The sequence below is a fragment of the Chrysochloris asiatica genome, unplaced genomic scaffold (genome assembly GCF_000296735.1).
Source record: "Chrysochloris asiatica unplaced genomic scaffold, ChrAsi1.0 scaffold00004, whole genome shotgun sequence".
In the NCBI taxonomy this organism is placed as follows: Eukaryota; Metazoa; Chordata; class Mammalia; order Afrosoricida; family Chrysochloridae; genus Chrysochloris; species Chrysochloris asiatica.
In genome coordinates this window covers 977,713-997,582 of record NW_006408522.1, presented here as the reverse complement: position 1 = coordinate 997,582, position 19,870 = coordinate 977,713, and the positions used below count along the sequence as shown (strand labels likewise).

General features: G+C 41.3%; 2 protein-coding genes across 3 annotated transcripts in view; one reads left to right on the top strand and one right to left on the bottom strand.

The window, feature by feature from the left end:
• Window positions 1–5,891, bottom strand: part of AAGAB (alpha- and gamma-adaptin binding protein) — a 68,277-nt gene extending 62,386 nt beyond the window's left edge. For both annotated transcript variants that reach the window (XM_006831506.1, XM_006831507.1), the window contains exon 1: window positions 5,819–5,891. In XM_006831506.1, coding sequence (XP_006831569.1) covers window positions 5,819–5,891 — 73 coding nt within the window. The remainder of the gene's footprint in view (window positions 1–5,818) is intronic.
• Window positions 5,892–6,112: 221 nt separating this feature from the next.
• LOC102819788 (IQ domain-containing protein H-like) overlaps window positions 6,113–19,870 on the top strand; it is a 113,974-nt gene continuing 100,216 nt past the window's right edge. The window contains exon 1 of the mRNA XM_006831505.1: window positions 6,113–6,213. Coding sequence (XP_006831568.1) covers window positions 6,121–6,213 — 93 coding nt within the window. The 5' untranslated portion in view covers window positions 6,113–6,120. The remainder of the gene's footprint in view (window positions 6,214–19,870) is intronic.

The following is a 19,870-nucleotide window of genomic DNA, read 5'->3' as shown; positions in this document are numbered from 1 at the left end:
AATCAGTGTAACGAAACAAGGTATATGATTTGTTGAATGTAAAACTGATGATATGCCCTCTAAACTTCCACTCAATCCACAATAAAAACCTTAAATAAAAACAAACAAACAACAAAAAAAACTGATCCTTCTCCCGCAGAATGGCTGATAGTTTCTAACTGCTGGCCTTGAGGTTAGCAGCCCTACTCGTGACCACTACACTACCAGAGTTCCTTTCAAAGGGATGTTGTTGTTGTTAAGTGCCGTAGAGTTGGTTCTGACCCATAGCGATCCTGTATAGGGTTTCCGAGGAGCAGCTGGTGAGCTTGAACTGCTAATCTTGCAGTTCAAATGGCTTTGCATTCTGGCGCATTAACCCACAGCGCCACACCAGTATAGAGGGACCAAATTAAATTATATGAAAGCAGGTTTGAGATGAATATCTATCATGATGCTTACAATATCTTGAATTTCCCACATTTCACTAAAAGAAAGGCTTCTGCTCCAAATGTTTAGCAGCAGAATCTGAGTGGCTTACAGTTACTGAACTGGCATTATTTACTTTAAACTACAGTCTCCGGGAACTTTTCCATCTAAGGTTCTACTAAGGAAGCAGTTAAAACTTAGCTCTCTACATTTCGGTACCTTCACAAGTGGCGCACCCACCTATTTTCACTACAACCTTAGTCATCTTTGTCATTATTGTGGCTGCAGAAACTGGCAAAGAGAATGATGGCTCTGTGTTTAATCAGTATTTATTAAAGTGCATTTTTCTAGACTAGAAGTAAAAGGTTAAAATCATTTATAACATAAACACCTTGAGGGACTGAGTCACCAAGTTTGGGGCTCAGGATTATATTCTTAGAGGTACCTAGGTCAATTAGCATAACATACACCACAAAGACAATGTTCACATCCTACTTGGGTTAGTAGTGACAAGGGCCTTAGAAGCTCTGAGTGGCCATCTAAGAAGCAACTATTAGTCTCTCCTCCTCTGGAGCAAACCAATGGAGATAACCAAAGACTCAAGAAAACAATTAATCGATGCAAACCACAGCCTCTAGTAGCCTGACACCTGGAAAACGGGATGATGTTCAGCTACCACAACTGACCACTGTGGTCAGGATCACAAGAAAACCATGAAACAAAATTCAAAATCATAGAAGCGGCCAGACTTACTGGGCTGATGAAGACTGTTGGAAGCCCTGAGACTGTGGCCTTAGAAACCCTGCAACCTGAAACTGAGTCCCACCACCTTTCAGCCAAACAACAGACAGGCCTACACAGTGAACAAGGAGCCCTGGACGTACAAGGTCAGCAGTTCAAGTTCTCCTCAGGAGAAAGATGAAGCTTTCTGCTCCTATAAAGATTTGAAAATCCTCAATGGGGGTCCCTACAAATCAGAACTGACACCACTGCACAATGACACTAATGAGGATAGTTTGCATTAGAACAATCAGCTAATGAGACCAAAAGACCTGCATCTGCCCAAAAACAAAGCTCAGAAAGCAGGAAAGGACAGGAAAGACACATAGAAATTGGGAACCTAGGAAGGAAATGGGAGGAGTGTTGTGATATAGAGGGGAAACAACTAATGTCACATTACGAAATGTGTATGAGTTGCTGAATGTGAAACTAATGTGCATTGTTAACTTTGACCCAAACCACAATAAAAGGTTTTGTAAATATACTGGTTACCAGTCGGGCTGCTAATCTCAAGGTCAGCAGTTCGAAACTACCAGCGGTTCCATGAGAGAAAGATAAGGCTTTCTGCTCCCATAAAGATTTACAGCCTCGGAAACCCTATGCAGGGTTCTCTGAGTCAGACAGAACCAACTCCGTGGCACACAACCCCCATCACCATATACATCTCTCAAAAGTTCATGGAAGAATTCCATTATCCCTTAATTCTATTTTTCTACAAACTTTTTGAAGTCCCCTTATTAAAGGTGGAAAGATTTCTTGGATTGAGGTATAGAGTCTTGTTTTCATGCTATAAATAGCCTTGCAAAAGTCTTTCAAACTCCTGAACCTTCTTTTCCCTTAAAAGTCTACACTGGAAACCAGTAACGACTCTTCTGAAGGCAGGTACCCACCAAGAATACTGCAAATAAGGCCTTTAAGTAGCAATAGGAAATAAAAAGTCTCTCAAAGTACACACCTGCATTTTATCCATAATGAAAGTCTACAAATATGCACTGTTTAGACTGATGATATGGAGCTTTTCCATCATTGCTTTCTGCAGATGTAGTCAATTTGATTTCCATGTATTCCATCCGGTGAGGTCCATGTGTACAGTCTTCTCTTCTGCTGTCTAAAGAAGGTATTTGAAATGAACAAATCATTGATTTTGCAGAATTCTATCATGCAATCTCCAGCATCATTTCTATCACCAAGGCCATATTTTCCAACTACCAATCCTTCCTCTTTGCTCCCGACCTTGGCATTCCAATCAACGGTAACGATCAATATATCTTGATTGCATAATTTGATTAATTTCAGATTGAAGAAGTTGGTAGAATTCTTCTATTTCATCCTCACTGGCTTTAGTGGTTGGTGCATAAATTTGTGTAATAGTGGTATTAACTGGGCTTCCCTGTCAGTGTTGTACCTCATGACTGATCTGGATATGTTCTTTTTGACAATGAATGCAACACCATTCCTCCTCAATTTGTCATTTCTGGCATAGTAAACTATGTGGTTGTCAGATTCAAAATGGCCAATACCAGTCCATTTCTGCTCACTAATGCCAAGATATCGATGTTTATGCATTCCATTTCATATCTGACAACCTCTAATTTTCCCAGATTCATACTTCATACATTCCATGTTCTGATTTTCAAAGGATGTTTACTGCTGCTTCTTTTCATTTTGAGTGGTGCCCCATCAGCAAATGAAGGTCCTGCGGGCTTTTCTCCCACAGGCTTTACTCCATTCATGTCATCAGGGTCAACTCAACTTTGAGGCAGCTCTTCCCCAGTCGCATTTTGACATTTTGAGTGCCTTCCAACATGAGGAGCTCATTTGCCGGCACTATATCTGACAGTGTTTCTCCGCTATTCATAAGGTTTTCAGTGACTAAGTATTTGGAAGTAGTTCGTCACTCCTTCTTCCTAGTCTGTCTTCATCTGGAAGCTCATCTGAAACCTGTCCACCATGGGTAACCCTGCTGGTCAATCGAACAATCTCTTTAATATCCCATGCGAGTAAAGTTACTAAACATAATACAGAAAAGGCTGCAAGCATACATTGACAGAGAACTTCTAGAGGTTCAAGCTGAATTCAGAAGAAGACGTGGAACAAGGGATATCATTGCTGATTCTGATGGATCTTGGCTGAAAGCAGAGAATATCAGAAAGATGTTTACCTGTGCTTTATTGACTATGCAAAGGCTTTAGATGGTGTGGATCATGATAAGCTATGGACAACATTGCGAAGTGAGTACTCCAGAACACTTAACTGTGTTCATGAGGAATCTGTACATGGGCCAAGAGGCAGCTGTTCAAACAGAACATGGGAAAACTGAATGGTTTAAAATTAAGAATGGTGTGCAACAGGGGTGTATTCTCTTACCATACTTATTCAACCTGTATGCTGAGCAAATAATCCGAGAAGCCGGGTTCTATGAGGAAAAATGTGGCATCAGGATTGGAGGAAGACTGATTAACAACCTGCGATATGCAGATGATACAACTTTGCTTGCTGAAAGTGAAGAGGACTTAAAACATTTACTGATGAAGATCAAAGAGCACAGCCTTCGGTATGGATTGCATATCAATGTAAAGAAAACAAAAATCTCACCACTGGACCAATAAACAACATTCTTATCAATGGAGAAAAGACTGAAGTTATCTAGGACTTCATTCTTCTTGGATCAACTATCAACACTCATGGAAGCAGCAGTCAAGAAATCAAACGACATACTGCATTAGGCAAATCTGCTGCACAAGACCTTTTTAAAGTGTTAAAGAGCAAAGATGTCAGTTTGAAGATTAAGGTGTGCCTGGCCCAACCTCATATGCATGCAAAAGCTGGACAGTAAATAAGAAAGACCATAGAAGAAGTGATGAATCTGAGTTATGGTGTTGGAGGAGAATATTGAAAGTGTCATGAACTACCAAAAGAACCAACAGATCTGTGTTGAAAGAAGTGCAACCAGAGTGCTCCTTGGAGGCCAGGATGGCCAAACTTCATTTCTCATACTTCGGACACATATTGTCAGGAGAGACCAGTCGCTGGAGGAGGACATCATGTTTGGTCAGAGAAAAAGAGGAAGACACCCACTTAAGTTTCATTGTTGTTGTTGTTAGAAGTGTCATCAAGTCAGTTCCAACTCATAGTGACCCTGTAAATGGCTTCCCAGGAGCAGCTGGTGAGTTTGAACTACAGACCTTAATGTTCAAAACTGACCTTAAGGTTGAGTGCTCATCCTATGATGCCACACCAGGGTTTAAGGGTTACTTAATTTGAGAATTACTTAATCTGACAATCAAATGACAGTCCAGAGTCAAAGGAACTAAACTCAGTAATACTCCAAAACTAATATTAGTGGAGAACCTCTGCTTCAGAAGGCAAAGCAATGACTACCACAAAATAAAAAATACTCAGAGAAGTGGAAACGCTGGAGATGGTGGCAGAGACGATGCCATGGAGAGACAGGGCAGCTGAGGATTCTAGACTCATAGAGAGGGTATGTGTGCTGGTGGAGGGCAGCAGGGTGTGCCCTTTGGCTGTTTGAATGATACTATATTCCTGAGTGGTTTGGTTCACATCCAAAAAAAACAGTAAATAGAAGCAAATACTGTTGAATGATGAAGCATAAAGGGGATTGTAATCTTTGCAATGAAACGAACTGATGTTCCCCCATGTAAACGATCACTCAATTCACAATAAAAACTTTTTAAAATAAACAAATAAAAGGTACTATATAAACAGGAGTCCTGGTGTGGCGCTGTGCTCTAATGCATTAGACTGAAAAGTCGTTTGAACTGCAAGGTTGGTGGTTCAAGCGCATCAGCGCAGGGTCGCTATGGGTCAGAATCGACTCAACGGCACTTCACAACAACATAATAAACAAGTCTTATGTACATTCATTAAGGTTTAGTCTAGTATTTGAAGACACAGGAACCACCACCATCACCACCACCCCAAGAAAAAAAACACTGCCATCGAGTTGATTCCAATTTATGTTGTTGTTAAGTGCCCTTGAGATGGTTCCAACCCACAGCGACCCAGTACTGGGTTCTCGAGGAGTGGCTGTTTGAGTCTGAACCATCAACCTTGCGGTCGAGTGCTTATCCCACAGAGCCACACCAGGATTCCGATTCATAGCGACCCTAAACGATATAGTACAACTCCCCCCAAAAGATTTCCAAAGCTGTTAACTCTTTATGGGAGAAGACAACCTTCACTTTCTTCCGCAAACACGGAAATCAGAGGAAATGTACTCCTCACCTCAGGAGCAGAAACAGCCATATCACAACTGTCTCATAATTTATCAATAATCCCTTCCCCTCATCATCTCAATGGCTCTTTGCATTAACCCGTGGGGTAGGCTGGGCAGGAATCAGTCCCACTTTATAGAAGAAACTGAAGTAACGCATTCGTGAGCCGGGCAGGCAGAAAAGCAATGAGTTTAAGAGTTACAGGGCAGACACCTGCGGGAGTAGGTAAAGGTCTCGACAGAGTAGGAAAGGAACCCGGGGAGCCTCAGGCCACCGCCGAGTGGAGGAAGAGCCCAGGGCCAGCGACGGGAACAAGGCCGAGGTACAGGCCTGATACTGAGACTGTCGTCCGCCGAGGCTCGCTAGGCTTGGAGACCCGCCCACCCTCTACTCACGTTGAACCAGACGGTCCCCGGTGAAAGTGGAGGAGCAGCTGGTAACCAGCGCACAAGGGACGCTAGCAGCCATCACTGCGTTCTGGAGCCGGTTTCGTCTGAGAGTCGCTTCCGCCTTGGCCTGCACCACAACCGCCGCCGCGCGGGGGAGTCTTGCAAGGAAGGTCACGATCTCGGAACGGAACGGCTGCGCCAACTACTTCCTTACTCCCCTCTTCCGCTCTCATTGTAGAATAGGCCGGGCAGCGCATAGTGTTGCCATGGAGACAAACACCCCAAGTGGAAAGTTTCCGCGCCTGTAAATGGCGCTTCCCCGGGGGAGGTTATCCTCCCCGCCCCTAACCATGGCACAGAAGACAGAAAACTACGATCCTATTGGATCCATCTTAATCCAGGTGGGAAACGGGCCTTTCGTGGCGTTGCCCAGCTAAGACACTTCTGAGTAAGGCCCAAAAGTGCCGCTTTACTCGCGCCCACACATTTGGGGCGCCGCTCCCAAACTGCTTCCAATAATCGAAGGCTCAACCCCTCAGAGAATTGCCAGATAGACCCACTTAAACCTTGCCTTTGTGTTAAGTTCTGGCGTGGCGCTGTAAGATAAACCCTTGACCTCAAGGTTGGTGGTTCAAACTCACCAACCACTCCTCTGAAACCCTATACAATAGGGTCCCTAAGCGTCGGACCAACTGAATGACACTTAATAACAATACCTTGCCCAAAGACCCAACTATAACCGCCACACACACACACACACACACACACACACACACACACACACGCACACACACTCACCGTGCCATACCCTGAAAGTTGCACTCCACAGCACTACCAGTCTGCCCTGGTAAGACTCCAAAACCTTACACTGTGTATCACCTCACCCAGAACCTTTACTTCAGAAAAAAACATCTTGCACTGAGGCACCATTTAAAAATATTATATTCCGGAAATTGGTAATCCATGACGTCAGATTTCAGAATTCTGAAATGATCAAAACATTTTGTTGTTTGATTCTTTTTCATGGTTCGAAAATGCTTCCACACATAACCACTTTTAACTCTTCTCTAGAGCATGAAAGCTGAAGACTTTTTGCTTACAAATGATTTAATCCAGGCCCTGCTTAATTCCACCGTGTGCCTAAATTTAAGTGGTCAGATGCCAATTTTTCTTTAGTACCTCATGTACCTCTGACAGCTGAACTTTGAGAGACAGAAGCAGAGTATGTTTAAAAGTGGGTTTGGAGCAATTTCTCCTAGCAAGCCCTCCCAGAAACATTCCTAGATACATCCCTGGTCACCTGGTTGCAATGTCATACCTGGAGTGCCAAAGACTGTACACTTTCCTGTCTGCAATTGTCTAGTCCCTCTCTGTCTTTTAGTGTGTGAACATGGTTCATATCCCCAGTGAGGGAAATCATAGACACCATGATGAGGTTCCAAAGTTCTGTCTCCCCCCAGTGACCTTTTAGAGGGCACAGAGAACATAGGAATCTCCCACCACAACCATGACTGATACAGCAGTCATGCTCAAATATGGAAAGAAGTCTTTTATTTTACGTCTACTCTTGTTTATGTGTCCTGGTGTGGCTCTATAGGATAAGCACTCAATTGCAAGGTCTGTTTGAACTGCAAGGTTTGCGATTCAAACTCAGCAGCCATTCCTTGGAAACCCTATACAGGCTTGCTGTGAGTCAGAACCGACTCCATGGCCCTAAACAACAACAACAACAACTGTTTAAGACTTAATAAAGAGCCTGTATGATATTTATATCTTTGAAGATCGGGTCTCTTTTCTCCCCTGTAACAACTCATTTAACTGTGTTTGACTTAAGGTTGGAAATGATTTGCTGCTTATGGTAACTCTATCAGGATTCTCAGATTTTCAGCAGGTCTGATTGGACCCCCAGCCAGATGGATTGGCAAAGTGGCAGCATCAATGGGCTCGAGCGTGGCGACAATTGTGAGCTTGGCCCAGGACCGGGCAGTGTTTCGTTCTGTTGTGCATAGGGTTGCTATGAGTCGGTACCAACTCAATGGCACCTAACAACAACAACAACTGTTGTCCTGTGGGTTAATGCGCTGGACTGAAAAGTTGGTTTGAGTTGCAAGATCAATGTTTCAAGCTCACCCGTCACTGCTCGAAAACCCTATACAGGGTCGCTAGGGGTCAGAACCGACTTTATGACACTTAACAACAACAACCTAAATGGATATTCCTATCACTATCCGATAAGCACAAGACTGCGAGCCACAAGGTCAGCGGTTCAAAACTACAAGCTGCTCTAGAAACCCTATCCAGGGTCTGAACCAACTTGATGGCACACAACAACAAACTGCTTCACAGGAGAAAGATGAGGCTTTCTGCTCCCACAAAGACTTTCAGCCTCAGAAACCCTATAGAGGGTCACTGTGACTCTGAATGGGCTCAATCACAGTGGGTTTGTTTTGGGATTTTTTTGGTATCTAGAAACAATCAGTTCTTCTCAATGAAGTATATTTCATGTTGACTACAGAAACAATTAAGTTGTCTTTGTTGTTGTTAGGTGCCATCGAGTCGGAACCGACTCATAGCGACCCCATGCACAGCAGAACGAAACAATGTCCGATCCTGGGCCAACTTCACTACCGCTGCCACACTTGAGTCCATCAATGATGCCACCTGGCTGATCCATCTCGTTGGGGGTCTTCCTCTTTTTCTCTGACCCTCCACTCTACCCAGCATGACATCCCTCTCCAACGATTGTTTCCTCCGGACAATATGTCCAAAGTAGGAGAGACGAAGCTTAGCCATCCTGGCCTCCAGGGAGCACTCTGGCTGCACTTCTTCCAAAACAGATCTATTGGTTCTTTTGGCAGTCCATGGCACTTTCAGTATTCTCCTCCAAACTAAAGTTGTCTTTAGTTTGCTCTATTTCTCTAGGCCTGGAACATCTCTGAAAAAGAGACAATCTGGGGAGAATCTTCCTAGAGCTTCCTGGAGACACATTTCATGATTTCCGTTGCGATCACTCTATTTCCCAGGGCAGATTCCCTGTGTTTTGATATTAGATACAAGAGTGTTTTAGCTGAAAAGTGTATTGGCTGAATGGGATCGAGAGAGAGGGAAGTTAGCTGTGTGGTCACTGTAGGACACGTTACAGTAATCAATGACTGTTGATATAAATTGTAAAATACAACAGAGGAGCTAAGAATAGTCATGTGGATGCTAATCATTGTCCCCACTTAAGATCAAAGGGTTACTTGGGACATGCAACTTTTTATTGTAGTTTTACCATCCTTTGGGTGAAATTTTACAGAGTAAGTTCATTTTCCATTCAACAATTTGTGCATATTTTGTTTCATGACATTGTCTGCGGTCCCTTCAGTGTAACAGAGTTCTTCCCATTTCTTCCTTTGGCTTCCTATTTCTTTGTGTCTTTCTTTCTTGCTTGTGATCTTTGTTTTTGGTCAAATGCTGCCCTTTTGATCTCGTGTGGTTGACTACTAAGGAGTACATCACTCCTTGGTCTTATTATTCACTTTACAGGCCTGGCTATGGATTCCTGTAGGGTCAGCACTGGACTGGGAATCACAAGGTCAACAGTTCAAACCCAGCAACTGCTCCTCGGAAACCCTAACAGGGTCGCTATGAATTGGAACTGACTCAATGGCAGTTAACAACAATTGTTCAGTTGGAAGTTGATTCCTGGGTGTGGATTCGGTATCAGGCTTGAGAGGGTCACAGTCTCAGGGATTCCACTAAAAGAAACCAGACTGCCACATCTTTCTCCTGCCGAGTTACTGGTGGGTTTAAACCACCAACCTTTTAGTTAACAGTCGGGTGCTTAACCACGGTGCCACCAGGGCTCTTTATTCTAACAGCATAATGGTTAAGCATGAAGACTCTAGAGTCAGACTACCTGGATTTGAATAGTTCACCGATTAACCAGCTGTATTACCTTGCTTGAGTTACTTAACCTCTTTAAACTTCAGATTCCCTCATGTATAAAATGGAAGTAATAGTATTAACTTCCTTATAGGAATCTTATGGGGATTAAATTATAGGGTAATACACAAAATACAGCATTCATAAATATTATAATTATGTGACCTCTTGCCCTTTTGTATTATTTCATTTTATATGCATTTCTGTGTCTTTTTAAGTTTAGAAGATGAGGAAGAATTCATTTTGACCTGTCTTTTTAACCAGAATGACTCCAATCTTAATTGAAACTTTATTTGTTGATGTTGCTATTCGGTAAATAAGGTCTCCCTTTTAGTTACAAACTGGTTTTAAGATATCCCATTATCCCATAGACACTAGATGACTAGATGATGATTTGCTCATTAATTCAGCATCTGGTAATTTCTGTTCTGCTCAGAAATGAATAGAACTGAACTAACGGATATCATTATTTTGACAATCCTTTTTTTTGACAGGAAGGCTTAGTGGGTTAAGCATTGGACTGCTAGTTGCAAGATCAGCAGTTCAAACCCACTAGCTGCTCCACAGGAGAAAGGTGAGGCTGTTGATCTCATAAGGATTTAAACCCTGTGGACCAGTTCTCCTGGGTCCTAGAGGGTGACTGTGAGTCAGAGTGGACTAAACAGCAGTGGTTTAATTTCTCACCAATAGTACAAACTACTGTATTTCCCCACAAAACTCAGATGTAGATAACACATGGAAGGAAGCTTATAACTGTATAGCACTCATAGGAAACTAACGAGACTGGTTGCACAGTTTGCAAAATCCTTGTAATGCACCCAATATTTGTATAAACATACAGAACTAGTAATGGAGTCCTGGTGGGGCACTGTAGGATCAGCACGGGACGGCTTTCTGCAAGGTCAACTGTGCAAATCCACCAGCCACTCCTGAGAAACCCTATGCAGGGACCAACTGGATAGCACCTAATAACAGCAAAAGCAATGCTCTGAGAAAATGCCTAAAATACCAAAGAGAAAAATCTCTGTGAGTAATCAGTGCACATATTAAAAACTCTCTGTGTGTTCTTTTTTGGGGGGAAATGTACCATATCTGTTTAAGTTCAGGGATAGTTCTAACAGTGAATATACCCAGAACTGACTCGATGGCACTTGATGATGATGATGACTAAGCGCCCTTTGTAACTACTTAATTTTTTATTACTTTCAAGTCTTTAAAGTCTATAATTAAGACTTTAAAATTTTTAATCTGGCTCTTTCCTCAAATAATTGAAATAGTAGCGTAGTGGTTATGAGTAGGGTTACTAACCTCAAGGTCATCAGTTCGAAACTACCAGCTGTTCCACAGGAGAACGATGAGACTTTCTGCACCTGTAAAGATTTACAGCCTAGGGAGTCCTGGTGTGGCGCTGGGGGTTAATGTGCCAGACTGCAAAGCCATTTGAACTGCAAGGTCGGCAGTTCAAGCTCATCAGCTGCTCCTTGGAAATCCTATACAGGGTTGCTATGGGTCAGAACTGACTCAATAGCACTTAACAACAACAACAAACCCTACACAGGGTCACTATGAGCCAGAACTGACTCCGCGGCACACCACCACCACCAGAATGAAACATTCCATAAGAGTCAGGTTCTGTCTGCAATGAGAGCTTTAGATTGTTTGATCAGGCTTTAGCAATAACGCTACTGGTGCTAAGTCCCGTCCACTTGATTCCAACTCATAGCAATCCTGTATTGGGTTTTCATGGAGCAGCTGGTGAACTGAACTGCAGATCTTGCGATTCAAATTGACCTTCAGTCCAGTGCTTCAATTACAGCTCCACACGAGGACCCCAACAATTCACTCTATTAGGCAGTCATGATTTTTAGCACAAATTTACAGAAGACGAAACTAAGGTACAAAGAGGCTAAATAACTTACCAAAGGTTGTACAACCAGTATATGTTGATCCCTAAACAAGTTGTGAGATGCTTGAGAAACAATCTTGAAAAAGTTTGTGGTGTTCTCTGGGATATTTCCTAGATGTTTTCTTTTTTAATGACTCTTAAGCTCTTTATTTTCTGACTTCCTCATAATAATGTAGTATCTTTGGGACTTGAGCATCAGTAAAGACATAGTAAATTAAACATATGAGGGTAAGTCAAAAAGTATTGCTACAAAATCATAGGCACCTTTATTAAACAAAAATATCAAAATGTGAAGCTGCTGTTTATCGACCATCCTTCATCTAGATTGATTCACTTCTGAAGGTGGCATTTCCATATTTCTAATGCATCCCCAAAGGATTCTGCACTCTTCAATTTATACCATGTCAAATGATAGTTTTGACATTCTCGACAGACTCAAGTTGTATTCTTTTTCAATGCCGAAAACAAAACTCAAAGAACTTTGAAAGGGCTATAGGGTGAATGGGGTAAGATTTCCCAATGAAATCCTCAAAGAATGAGTAGACACATTGTCATGATGGGAAAAAATTCCTCAGCGCAAGTTTTCCTGGCCTTTTTATCATCAGCACAGTTTCCAATTTTCTGAAAACTCCTTCCTAACAAGACCTCGTGACCATCCTGTGTCCTTCAAGAAAATCCATAAAGATTATGTGTTTGGGATCCCCAAAAATAATTTCCATAACCTTCTAAGCTGATCTCTCTGCCTTGAAATGAACTGGCCCCTCAGATCCCCTCAAAAGCTACTGTTTTTATTGCACCTTTTTTTAAGGCACCCTAACAAGACTAAGGTAGCATAGTGGTTACGAATCGGGCTGCGAACCTTAAGGTCAGCGGTTCGAAACTACCAGACGCTCCGCGGGAGAAAGATGAGGCTTTCTACTCCCGTAAGGATTTACACCCTCGGAAACCCTGTACAGGGTCGCTATGGGTCGGAACCGACTCGACGGCACTTAACAACAACAACAAGACTAAAAGAGCTCTGGTAACATAGTGGTTATGAGTCAGGTTGACAACCTCAAGGTCAGCAGTTCGAAACTACCAGCGGTTCTGCGGGAGAAAGATGAGGCGTTCTGCTTCCGTAAAGATTTGCAGCCTCGGAAACCCTGTGCAGGGTCACTATGAGTCAGAGCCGACTCCACGGTACTTAACAACAAGACTAAGATAAATATATTACTGAGAGAGCTTGTCTGCAGCCATCTGCTGATGACAAGGACATTTTGTTTGGAATAAACCTGTGTGTGTGTGAACTGAAACCCTAGTAGCAATACTTTTTTACTTACCCTGGTATATTGATTACCTAGCCTTGTAGTAAAATCATATTTTAAAAAACCCAACATTTGCAGGTGAACTCTAACCTTGGAAATACTAGGGTTAATTGACAGTTTTAATGTGATCTCATCATTATCTTTCTTACCAGTTTCTCTGTCTGATTTGCCAAGAGCAGAGAATATAAAAATAAATGGAATTAAAGATAATGAAAATGAATGAGAGTGACTCTGCCAAACTCTATTTTTAGCAGAGATGAAGAAAATGATTTTTAAAACTGCTTCTGACATGGAATCTGATTTCATGGCTCTTTGAAATTCTAGAGAAAATTTTGCTGAATTAAATATTTCAACTTCCTTATTAAGCAGGCAACCGTATCCCTAAATTGCTTAAATGATAATCATCTTTAAAGTAGGAAAGGGTATGGAAAGCAACTTGTTTGATGACCATGTTGTTGTTGTTAAGTGCTGTCAAGTCGGTTCTGACTCATAGGGGTTCTGTATAGGGTTTCTGAGGCTGTAAATCTTTGCAGGAACAGAAGTCTCATCTTTCTGCCACCGATGGAGATGATAGGTAGCATGTAAGTTTTCAAAGGAGACCAGATGGCTCAGTGGGTTACGTATTAGTCTGCTAGCCAAAAGGTTTGAACCCAGCAGCCACTGTGCGAGAGGAAGATGAGGCAGCCTCCTTCTGTGAAGGTTTACAGCCTTGGAAAGCCTATTGAGCTGTTTCAATGTGTCCTCTAAGGCTGCTATGAGTTGGAACCAACTCCACAACAGTAGGTGGGATGTAAAATTGCAATAAGGTAGATTGGATCTGTTTGAAGCAGGAACAGATTTTAACTTAGTCTCTTTTCATACCCAAGTCTGGTGAAACACTTCCTACAGTACTCGCTTCTATTACAATTAGACATACAGATAAATGCTTATGAGGGGATAAGACAATATCTGACAGGTAAAGTTGGCTTTTCAGAAAGATTAAGGGAACAATACAATTCAATGAACATTTTATCAACTACTACTTTATATACAAGGAATGTCACTATATTTTACAAATGAGGAGATGAGAAACAGCATTTTGTGGTGCCCTCCTAAGGAGCTCTGGTGGTGCTGTAGGCTAAGGGCTACTAACTGGAAGGATGGCAGTTCAAATGCACCAGCCTCTCTATAGAAGTAAATTGAAGCTGTCTGTTCTATAAAGGTTTACAGTCTCTGAAACCCTGTGAAGCTGTTCTCCTCTGTCCTGTTGTTGTCATTAGATGTTATGAGTCAGAACCTATGCCCAACAGAATGAAACACTGCCAAGTCCTGTACCATTTTACAGTCATTATTATACTTGAGCCCCTGGCTGCTGCCACGGTGCCAATCCATCTCATTCTGGGTCTCCCTCTTTTTTGCTGACCCTCCACTTTACCAAGCATGATGTCCTTCTCCAGTGACTTGTCCCTCTTGATACTATGTCTGAGCATGAGGGATGAAAACTCACCATCCTGGTTTCTAAGGAGCATTCTGGCTGTACTTTTTCCAACACAGATTCATTTGGTCTTCCAGCAGTCCATGGTAGTTTAAATATTCTTCTCCAACATCATGACTCAAATGCATCAATTCTCCTATGCTCTTACTTAATCATTGTCCAACTTTCACGTGCTTTTGAAGCAATTGAAAATACCGTGGGTTGGGTCAGGCACACCTTAGTTCTCAAACTGACATCTTTGCTCTTAACAGTTAAAGCGGTCTTGTGTAGATTTGCCTAATGCAATCCTTATTTTGATTTCTTGACTACTGCTTCCATGAGCATTGATAATGGATCCAAGCAAAATGACATCTTTGACAACTTCAATCGTTTCTCCATTTATCATGAAGTTGTTTATTGGACCCGTGATAAAGATTTTTGTTATCTTTACATTGAGGTGCAACTCATACTAAAAGCTATAGTCTATGATATTCATCAGTAAGTATTTTAAATCCTTTCAGCAAGCAAGGTTGTATCATCTGCATCACAACTTGTTAATGAGTTTCCCTCCAATCCTGATGCCATATTCTTCTTCATATAATCCAACATCTCAGATTATTTGCTCAGCATACATACAGATTGAGTAAATTTGATGAAAGAATTCAACCCTGGTGCACACCTTTCCTGATTCTAACCCATTCAGTGTCCCTTTGTTCTGTTTTAATGACACTTGGTCTGTCTAGAGGTTCCTCATGAGCATAATTAAGTGTTCTGGAATACCCAGTCTTCGAAATGTTATCCGTAGCTTCTCATGATCCACACAGTCAAAAGCTTTTGCCTAGTCCATAAAGCGCAGGTCAGGTATTTTTCTGATATTCTCTGCTTTCCGCCCAGATCTATCTGACATCAGCAGTGATATCCCTCCTTCTGTGCCCTTGTCTGAATACGGCTGGGACCTCTGGCAGGTCTCTGTCAATGTACTGTTTTGCAGCTGTTTTTGAATTATCTTTAACAAAAATATAATTGCATGTGATATTAATGACATTATCTGATGATTTCCGCATTTAATTGGGTCAGTTCTCTTTGGAATGGGCACAAATATGGATCTCTTACAATCAATTTAAGCCCACAACTTCCAAATTTCTTGGCATATTATGAGTGAGTGTCTCTAGTGATGCATCAGTTTGTTGAACGATTTCTATTTGTATTTCATCACATCCTGGAGCCTTGTTCTTTGCTAATACCTTCAGTGCACCTTGGACTTCTTCCTTCAGTACCAATCATTCTTGATCATATGCTACTTCGTGAAATGGTTGACTATTTCGTTTTGGTACAGTGATTTTGTGTATTCCTTCCATCTTCTTTTGATGCTTTCAGCATCACTCAATATTTTGTCCATAGACTCCTTCAATACTTCAAGTCAAGCCTTGAATTGTTTCTTCAGTTCTTTCAACTTGAGAAATGCTTAGTGTGTTTTTCCCTTTTGGCTTTCTAACTCCAGGTTTTGTATATTTCATTATAATACTGACTTTGTGTTCTCGAGCTGCCCTTTGAAATTTTTTGTTTAGCTCTTTTACCACCTCATTTCTTCCATTTACTTTAGCATCTCTACACTGAAAAACAGGTTTCAGAGTCTCTTCTGACATTATTTTGATTTTTTCCTTCTTTCTTCTTAATGACCTTTTGCTTTCTTCCTGTATGATGTTTGTTCTTAATGTCATCCCACAACTCTTCTGGTCTTTGATCACTAGTGTCTAATGCATCAAATTTTTTCTTAGGGTGATCTCTAAATTCAGGTGGGATATTATCAAGGTCAAATTTTGTTCTGTGGAGTTGTTTTAATTTTCTTCAGCTTCAACCTGAACTTGCATATGAGCAATTAATGGTTTGTTCCACAGACTGCCCCTGGCATTGTTTGAATGATGCTATGGAGCTTTTCCACAGTCTCTTCCCACAGATGTAGTCAATTTGACTTTTTATGTATTCCATCTGGTGAAGTCCATGTATATAGTCATCTTTTATGTTTTTATAAAAGGTATTTGCAATGACTAAGTAATTTTTCAAAATTCTGTAATGTGATCTCCAACATCATTTCTATGACAAAGGCCATATTTTCCTACTAATCCTTCCTCTTTTTTTCAACCTTTGCATTCCAATCATCAGTAATTATCACTGTATCTTAATTGCATGTTTGGTCATTTTCTACCTGAAGAAGTTGGTAGAATTCTTCAATTTAATCATCACTGGCTTTAGTGGTTGGTGAGTAAATGTGAATGATGGTAGTATTAACTGATTTTCCTTGTCGGTGTATGGATAGTATCCTATCACAGACAGTCTTATATTTCAAGATGGATCTTGAAATGTTCCTTTTGATGATTAGTGCAAAGCCATTCCTCTTCAATTTGTCATTCCTGGCATAGTAAACCATATGACTCTCGGATTTGAAATGGCCCATACGAATCCATTTCTGCTCATTAATGCCTAGGATAGTGATCTTTATGCACTCCATTTCATTTTTTTTAAGTTCCGATTTTCCTAAATTCATACTTCATACAATCTATATTCCGATTATTAGTGCATGTTTACAGCTGTTTCTCCTCATTTTGAGTTGTGCTCCATCAGCAAATTAAAGTACGAAAGCTTTACTACATTCTTGTCATCATGATCAACTCTATTTTGAGGAAGCAGCTCTTCCCCAGTTGTATTTAGAGTGCCTTCCAACCTGAGGGGCTTATCTTCCAGCACTATATCTGACAATATTTCTGTGCTTTTCATAATGTTTCTTTCCATATCTGACAACATTCACAGCAACATGCAAGCCACCACAGTATGACAAACTGGCAGAGGAGTGTGGCAACTCTTCCCTACAGGGTCACCATCAGTTAGAATTGCCTCACTGGCAGGGAGTTTGTTTGATTTCTTCTTCTAAGAGTGGAGCACTATACAAAGCATTTTACATCTCTTACCTCAATCTATTCGTACCATCGTTATGAAAGGTAGCTACTTATTTCCCCCATTTTACAGATGAGAAATTTAAGCCCACAAGAAGGTAACTTTCCCAAGTTCAGTTTAGTAAAGAAGCAATTAGGATCCCAGTTTATATCTGTCTGGCTCCAAAACCTATATTCACATTTTTTTTTTCACACATTACCTCATTTTCATTCAACAATTCTAAGAGGTGGGGTAATTGTTATTTTTCCCTTGATGAAGAAACAAAAGTTCAGAAAAATTTCATGGGATACATACAGATCATATAACTAGTAAGTGGTGGTTGTTGTCAAGTACCATTGAGTTGGTACCGACTCATAATGACCCTGTATAGCGTTTCCGAGGAGAGGCTGGGGAGCTTGCAGTTCAAAGCGACCTTACAGTCCAGTGTATTAACCTACAATGCCACCTTTTCAGCTGCCATTTTTGAGTTCTTCTTGTGTACCACCCTTTAACACATATTGTCTCCGAATAATATGAAGTATTATTGTCCACATGAGAAAGATGAAGAAACCAAATGTTTAGTTCTCTAATGAATACTCCCCCAGCAATGGGTGGGCAAAATTACACAATGACACACGGAACAACAAATACCAGAGAAAGGAACGTCAGAACATTCAGAGGAGGAACCAAAAATATATAGTCCTAAAAGTGGGGCTTACTCTGGAATTGCCTCTTCGTCCTTCCCAAATATCTTTAGACAATACCTGGAAGGCCAGTGTGCGTTAGTAATTTGGACAAAGCAACAGAAGGAAGTATATCTTCATCTTTAGTGCCTACGCGCCAGGATTATGTGTGTTCAGATTTCAATCTGTGAGCCCTCGAGGCTATACATGACAATTTGTACAGAGTACAAATGACCAGATGTGTCTGCCAGTCTCTGATGCCCATCAGTGAAAAGATGCAAATTCGGATCTTATGAATACTTGGCTCTGTAGGAGCATTCGAGAGTAATCAATAGCATAGTCTAGGTGGATTGTGAGTCCAGTTATTCTAATGGAGAAAAGGTAATAGTTTCAAAATGCCTTTAGCAACCCAGTCTGCAGATTGTTATTGGTGTGACTATTGCCGAAACAGGTGTTAGGTTCACAAATTTGCATAACAAAATGTTTTTCTTGTGGCAGCAGCCCATACAATAATTGGTACCATCTGTATTTGTCTGTTGAAGTTTGGTTTCTAATATGAACGCAAAAACTCTTGAGCTGTCTAATTTCTTTGTGCCCGTTCATTCTAAGGAGTCATGGTGTGGCGCTGCAGGATAAGCCCTTGACCGCAGCGTTGGTTTGAACCGCAAGGCTGCAGTTCAAACACCAACCAGTCACTCCTCAGAAACTTTATACAGGGTCCCTGTAAGTCAGAACTGACTCAACAGCAGTTAACAACACCAACGTTTCACTCTAAGGGTGCTTGACATTGGAGAGATGTTCATCATTTCCAAAGAAAATACCGATTGAAGGGAAAATATTCAAGTCATAACACATGTTGCCTTTTCTTCATGGATCATTTTCATTTCTAACGACACAAAACAAAAAAGGAAACTGTACCTAGAGCGTTAATTCTCAGAACAATAAGTGAGAAAGAACAAATTTAGAATACTGTATAGACTCTTTTGAAAGATTCTTCCATGAGATCTCCTCTTTGCTGGAATTCTTCCATTTTCTTACCTCATGACCAGTTTTTTAGAGGTTAAAGAGCACAAACCTATCATCTCTGACTCTACTGTTTTGACCTGTCATCTCTGGTTCTACTGTTTTGACCTATCATCTCTGGCTCTGCTGTTTTGACCTGTCATCTCTGGTTCTACTGTTTTGACCTATCATCTCTGACTCTACTGCTTTGCTGCTTGAGAAAGCAGAAGCCATTTGAGTTGCAGCTTTATCTTGGATCAACTTCTTATGGGGGAGATAAAAGTATTTGGAAACTTAGTTCTTCAAAATTCTGAGGCAGAATGGAGCATTATAAAAACTACCTTAGAACAATAGAAAGGATCCCTGGTGATACTGTGGATTATTGGACTGCTAACCACAAGGTGGGTGGTTCAAACCCAGCAGCTGCTCCACAAGAGAAAGATGAGGCTGTCTGCTCCCATAAAGATCTACAGTCATGGAAACCCCTAGGAGCAGTTCTAGTCTGTACTATAGGATCACTGTGAGTCAGAATCAACTCGTCTGTGAGTTTGGTTTGGGCTTTGTTAGGGAAATAAACAGAACTCTGGTGGAGCGGTGGGTAAAGCAGTGGACTGGTAACCAAAAGGTAAAAGGTCAGTGGCTCAAAACCACCAGCCTCTCTGTAAATATGAACAGCCTTAGAAATTCTATAACACAGTTCTACTCTATTCTATGGAGTCTTGGTGTGGCGATGTGAGATAATGCGCTGGGTGGACTACAAGGTTGGTGTGACCCCCAAGGTTGGTGGTTCAAATTCACCAGCCACTCCTCAAAAACCTTATACAGGGTCGCTATATGTCAGAACCAACTTGA